Raw genomic sequence first — 6,668 nt, forward strand, 5'->3', positions numbered from 1 at the left:
AACTTGTTAATTTTTGAAACCAATACAACATAAGAAGGCTGTTACAACTTACTCACTTTAGAAAATGCAAAAACGGCTATAATTAAGTCCGTTTTCCAGAAATAGCACTAACATTTGGTGTGGTAGTAGCTGAGAGTCATCCTCAACGTACAACTTCCTGTCATCCTCAACTTGCACCTGGCATGAAATAATTATTTTTAAGGTTTGACCAAACTGGCTACAACTTTGTCGTTGATCGTCTCTGTTTAAAACTCTTGCTTGAAATGAGGCGGGTGATATGCATTCAAGTATCTGCTGTGGTACAGTGTGAGCTGGCTGTGAACACCGTGTACTCATGACACCCCCGTGCTGAAAGGAGTCAGGACTGTATGGGAGGTTCAGGTGCTCAGAGATGAGCAGGAAATAACACATTTAGCACTAATTCAAACCGAGGCCAACTTCCACTGAAATGTGTCACAGAACTGGGACCAGGATGGGATCTTGTTGCATCTGAGGTGACATCCCCCCCCCCCCCACTCCAGCTGACAGTGAGAACGAACCACCCACAGTCAATATTCTGAAGTTTTCCAAAAATGGTTTCCAATTAGACCAGAAGTGCTGCTTCCAGGCTGCAGACCGGGCTGCTGCAGGCAGCACAGTGCATTAGCACACGGTGAGCTGTCAGACAGGATTATTTCAGCCACCACAGTCAGAGAAGGGGGTGGGCGCCGCTCTGCTGCACTAACAACCAAGGAAGGGTGGGAGGCAGAGAAAGGAATCACACTGAGGGAAGAGGGGAAAAGAGTAGAAAGTGTCCGTTGCACCGGGTGGATTTGTCCAGAGCACCGATGTTGGAGCACTCCTCTGAGCTGGCCCTGGTGCAGAGTCTGTATGCCAACAGCATGCGATGCCCCCCCTCTGCTGCCAGGATCTCTGTCAGGAACGAGGACCTGCCTATGAGGTACGTTGGGGCTGTGGCCCCCCTCCTCAGTCAAATCTGGCCCAGCTTTGTGGAGCCACCCTGTTTGGACTGGCTCTTTGTCTGAGCTGCATGCTGTCATATTGTTTCCAGTTGAGCATTCTCCCATGCTGTGCCCGCAGGCACTGTGTGTGTGTGTGTGTGTGTGTGTGTGCGTGCGTGTGTGTGTGTGTGTGGACAAATTTAAAGTTGACATCCCCTCATAGTGCTGATGCTTACAACAAATGTAAAACAAAGAAAATATGAATGGATGAAGATGATCGTCTTTTGATCCCTCCAACCACTGACAGAATGTGTCTGATTTAATGTGACGCCAACAAAGGCCTCACTGCTGCGAGTCAAAACAAAATGTTATCTTAAAGGACGACTTTCAAATTTAGAGCAACCTGACAAAGCAGAGAACAGCTTGACATGGAGGGTCCATCCTTTACGAAGCACGATAAGAGCTCTCTCCGTTTTGGACAGCACTTCTGCCCGGTCGCCATTCGGCAAAACGATTTCACGAAAAGGATTCAGAGCGGAGAAATCTGTTCGATGGACGATGTTGAGCTTGAAGTCGACCTACTCTTAAAATAAAAATGGTGCAAACTAAACTGCAGCCACGTGACGGAAAGTGGGCGAAAGGCTGCCTCCAGCTCCGCTGCATGAGCGAGAAACGTTTTGACATAAACAACAAAAGTGAGGTGCACATGTAGGGGATTAGGAAGGGATTTTGAGGTAATCTGAGATTAAAGCTAGTAGTTGCAAAGTATAAAACCAAAGATAAAAAAAGCTCTCCTGGAACATGTCAAATGGTGTGGTTTGACAGGTCTGACTCCTGTACTTTTCCAGGATGTGCAAGTCTGAAATGTGGGTACGTGCTCAATGTAAACAAAGCCCTTGGCTCAACCAGCCAAAAACCACGAGGAAGCTTGAGTCACGTGACTGACCTGCCAGGGCTGGATTTAGGAGGATGGGGGCCCCTGGGCTGGAGTCAGGATGGGGGCCCCTGGGCTGGAGTCAATACTGTACATGGGGGCCCTATATATATATATATATATATATATATGTATATATATATATATATATATATATATATATATATATATATAGAGAGAGAGAGAGACCAAGGTTTTTACAGAGAACATCTTGAAAAATATGAAGAACAAAATACAGATTTCCATTTATTAATGACACTTCTGCATTCATCTTATTTGGAGGAACTAGAACCACAAACACTGTTGTCTGCCATTGTAAAATAATATTCCCTGACGCTCCTCCCCAATGCCTAAGATGCGTCAAAAGTGGACCAATAACAAGCAAGCATTCAAGATGGACGTTTTCCAGAACAAATTGGAACATTTTTCATCGGTGCTGTCAAAATCATCATAGTCATTGATTAAATTCTGACACTATCCATTCACAAAAACATAAAACATCCTTCGGGGCCCCTGAAATGCCGGGGCCCCGGGCTGCAGCCCCTGTAAGCCCCTGCTAAAATCCGGCCCAGCCTGTCACCATAACAAATTTTACTGGTGTGATTAATTGTCTCAGAAATTATTGCGATAAACGATAATATTATTTGAAATTTGACAATAATTAGTAATTATTGTCAAATTTAAGAAGAAATGTTTATTTGTTTTGCGTTTAGTACCTTTTTTTGACCACTGGATGGCAGTATAAGACTGAACCGAAGGATGGATAGTGAGGGAGCGAGCAACGTGTCTCTATAAGAAAAATGGGAGGGAGGCCCCTTGACGTGACATGGGCTGTCTCTCTTCGGTTCTCAAAATGGCGGACGCTCTTTGTGGTTTCTTTAGCATTTTTCACACAAAGCTTTTAATAAAAAAATCAGTAAACAATTTCTCAGATTCTTTTTGCAGAGAAAAACAACTTTTTACACGAAGGCACAGGTTTCAACCGTGAATTTTGGAGCTTCGACAAGACAAAGTTTTTTTCCCGAGGTCGGCCTGTTAGCTTAGCTCATAGCTTAGCTTCTCAGCTTAGCTGCTTTTAATGATCCATAAACATGATTTTGGACAGTTATAACAAATTTTAAAGAGAAAAGAGCAAGGGAGGGGTCAGTGAAGAGCACCGGAGTTGAGCCTTTTGTCATCCAGTGTCTTCAGTAGAAGGAGAGAGACTCGAAGAAATGATAAGATTAATTGATTTATTGTTTATCGACAGGCCTACCTGCAGTCTTTGTACATAAACAAACAGATCTGCTCACTTTACTCAACAAATCTGAGCGTAAATATCAAAATCAATGAACTGTCAGACCCTGGACGGCTCTTCCACGGACGTCAGTGTCTTATTCTCGGCTGTTAAGCGTAAACTTGTCTGAATCGTCGTTACGACCGTGCGCTGGGCAGAAGAAGCGAGAGCTGCTCTTTCTGTTAAGATCTGCTCGCGTCAAAGAGACTCTGCAGACGCTGCAATGGGACGACGTTATTGTGTTTAGCCTCCATCTTGGAGAAACCTGATCCTCCAGAGAGGCTTTCACAACCTTTTTATGGTGGACCCTCAAGCCTAACGTTAACGCTTGTTGGACGGTGGGCCTGGCTGGAGGTCGTGGTGGAAAACAAACCCTTTTCAGACACTTTGTAACAGAGCACGTGCTGCCCTCACATCGCCATGGATACAAGGATTAAGTGGGATTTCATAAACGGGGCGTTTCCGAACGCTCGCTATAATATTTTAGGATTGTGCAGCTGTTGGTGCAATAATGAATGGTCTCATAATTAGGCTACCCCCCCAGCGTTTGCCCGTCTCCCCCTCTGCTCGCCGCTGCCTGCTCGGTGCCGGGGCCTCGCCCTGAGAATCCAGCACAACAAAGAAAGACAGGCTCCCCCTCCCCCAGAGAGACAACAGCCCGGCACAAAACAGGGGAGCATGACCTGTGACACTGGTAAGGAGAGGGAAGCATGGAGCTGTGAAAAACGTCATCTCAGCTGTTTTACTGGGCATTTCTGCAAAATGATCACGTGACTGATGTGGAAATAATTCTTTTCTGTAACTGTGACAAACATGGAGGAGAAACGATGAGGAGGAGGAAAACTGGGCGGACACATTCAGAGCTTCGTCTCGTGGGATCTCTGACTCCAGGAATGATTAGAATTATTAAATAAATGTACTCAGGCACTTGTCTTACAGCTGCAAATACTTTCAATATCATTTTGTCTTTTTCACCACTTTTTTTTTAAAACACTTTTAATGCTTTTAATGTAAAAAAACAAAAACAGGAAATATCCAGGTTGCACCAAATCTCTGATATTTATGATTGCATAACTTTAATTATAATAAATAATGTAGGAACTGCCCACATTATTAAACAAATCAGATAAAAAAAGGCCTGAAGTTTTGTAAATTTCATATTTATTTATATGTTAAAACCTTTACAGCTGTGGTCATTCATTCATTCAACCTTTATTTATACAGGCTAGTTTCACGTGAGGATTCATTTACATGAGACCTGTTCCAGACAGAACATATAAAGTACAGACAACAATAACAGTAAACAATCACAACAATAAACTACAGTGAAAATGCAGCTAAAATAAAAGTAGTCCATAAATCACTTTATCCCTGTGCAAAAGTTCGAAACCGTTCCCAATTTGTTTTTCTTTCAGTGAAAAATCAAATTATTAGGAAAGCCTGGAAAAAGAACTCTCCCGCCGCCTTTTATCGCTAGAGTTTTAAGGTGTTAGCTGTGGTGGCCCTTAGGTGCAGGTCATCACAGATGTTCATGGCTGTGGATCCAATGATTGCTTCCTCACATGTTCATTAAAATCTGAAGGTGACTCAAACAGTGAAGGGAACATTTTCCTGAACAAGTCTTGTGAAAAGTGCTCGGAGCGTCTGTTGGAGACGACTCTCAGCTACGTCCAGACCGATTATAGCTCAGCGTTTGTAAAAATGTCCATTTGATGCGTTTGCTTAGGTCGCTCGTCTCTGGCAGCCATCTTGAAAGGGACTGACTCCAAACGTTGTTAGGTTAGATTAATTTTCAAGATCTTCATTAACATCCGTCCGGTTTATTTTGCTAACAGGACAGAGAACGAACACGAGGGTAAAACTACTACTGCCTTGTTCAGAGGCATGCAAGCGTCTTTTGCTCAGAACCAGTTTAACGCCATAATAGTTGTCAAAATATGCCAATTTTCAGTGTTTTAATTAGACTTTTAATTCTATTTCTACATTATTAAATGATTGTTTGGGGTTAATGTAACTCAGACTCCTCAGGGTTTTTATAAAGTAGCAAATGTTCCTCACCGTTGTTCACAACTAAAGTCTGAGCACGGCTCAGTATGATCGTGGCCCCAGCACGCTCCCCCGCTCAGTTTCCTCCCCCAGAACGACTCTTCGGTCGACGCCTGCCCTCACTGCTTTTGTTTCTTTTCAGAGGAAGTTTTTCTTTTCTTTCAATCTGGCATCTCTGATTTCATTGTTCTCCTCTGACTCTGTTGACATCCAAGGGTTAGTTTACTGACTGAATATCTGCCACACGCCAATACTGTGCAAAGTGCGCTCGTCAATGTTCACATGTAAACAAACAACTTGGAATTGTTGGCAACACAACATGACTGTTGATTTTGTTTATTTGTCACAAATTGAGCACTTTTGGCAGCGAGTTATGTGCACGTAGTGGTTATTTGTTATAATAAATAATACACATATACAAAAATTTAAAATGAAAACATAAAAAGTCATATGTTATAATAGATGTGGATTTTTTTTTTTTAACCAACCCTTATTTGACCAGGCACACCTCACTGAGATCACAGATCTCTTTTTAAAGGAGTTCTGGGCCTGAAGGCTGATGGTTTTGGACCTGGAGCATACACCATGAGAAGCCCACACAGAAAGACCCCAGACCCAGTTCAGGGCTTGAACCCAGACCCTTCTTACTGTGAGACAACCACGTGTCCACCATGCAACCAAATGCACAAGAACTCACATCCCTCAAGATGCTGCAGAGGATCTATGGGTAACCTCAGGGGTCTGCAGCTGCAGCTCTGCAGCCACCGGCTCTTTGGTTCCTCCACAGAGGCTCTTTCAAGCTTTGACCAACACTAACACAAAACTGAATTTTATTTCTTGTTATACAAACAACAACAAAAAGGGACTAGTTTTAGCAGTTTTCCTGTCATTTCTTTTGCTAATATGTGGATACTGGAACAAGTACAAGGAGTAAAACATACTTTAACTTTATTTCTATACTTAATTAATTTTTCCACAATTAAAAAAGTTAAATAAGTCTGCATAGCTCATGTTCAGGCTGCTGTTTAACACACCGTATTATATTACATTATTATTGTTTAGCGTATATCTTAGATCCTTGTATACTGCTTCTTTTTTTTATATACTTTATATTTTTGCTATTTTTTGGGTGCAACTGGGACCTTGAGTACACAATTTTGTTCCACCTCATGTACCACATGTGATGCGAATGACAATAAAGAACCTTGAATAGTTCCTATTTTTTATTAATTTAAATTTAATTAAGTCCCTCTTTACAAGCATCGGGTCTTTTCATTTGTCTTAAATTGTAAAAGTATCAACAAATGTTAAAAATCATTAGATATGTTTATGTCACCCCTAGTGGCCATAAAGCTCCCTGCAACAAACCTAAAGTGGCCCGCGGGCCTGCAGTTGATGATCCAGTTGTAGCAGGGCGATGCGGCTCCGGACACTTGTAGTTTAGTGAGTGAACGTGTAAAATCCGGACACT

At 42.5% G+C, this 6,668-nt stretch overlaps 1 protein-coding gene across 2 annotated transcripts in view; it reads left to right on the forward strand.

Annotated features, from left to right (window-relative positions):
• Positions 1 to 770: 770 nt before the first annotated feature.
• The window catches only part of LOC119416384 (CUGBP Elav-like family member 2), a 34,642-nt gene continuing 28,744 nt past the window's right edge, over positions 771 to 6,668 (forward strand). For both annotated transcript variants that reach the window (XM_037683619.1, XM_037683620.1), the window contains exon 1: positions 771 to 940. In XM_037683619.1, coding sequence (XP_037539547.1) covers positions 828 to 940 — 113 coding nt within the window. In that variant the 5' untranslated portion in view covers positions 771 to 827. The remainder of the gene's footprint in view (positions 941 to 6,668) is intronic.

Source organism: Nematolebias whitei, chromosome 10 (genome assembly GCF_014905685.2).
Source record: "Nematolebias whitei isolate Nwh7 chromosome 10, NemWhi1, whole genome shotgun sequence".
Classification (NCBI taxonomy): Eukaryota; Metazoa; Chordata; class Actinopteri; order Cyprinodontiformes; family Rivulidae; genus Nematolebias; species Nematolebias whitei.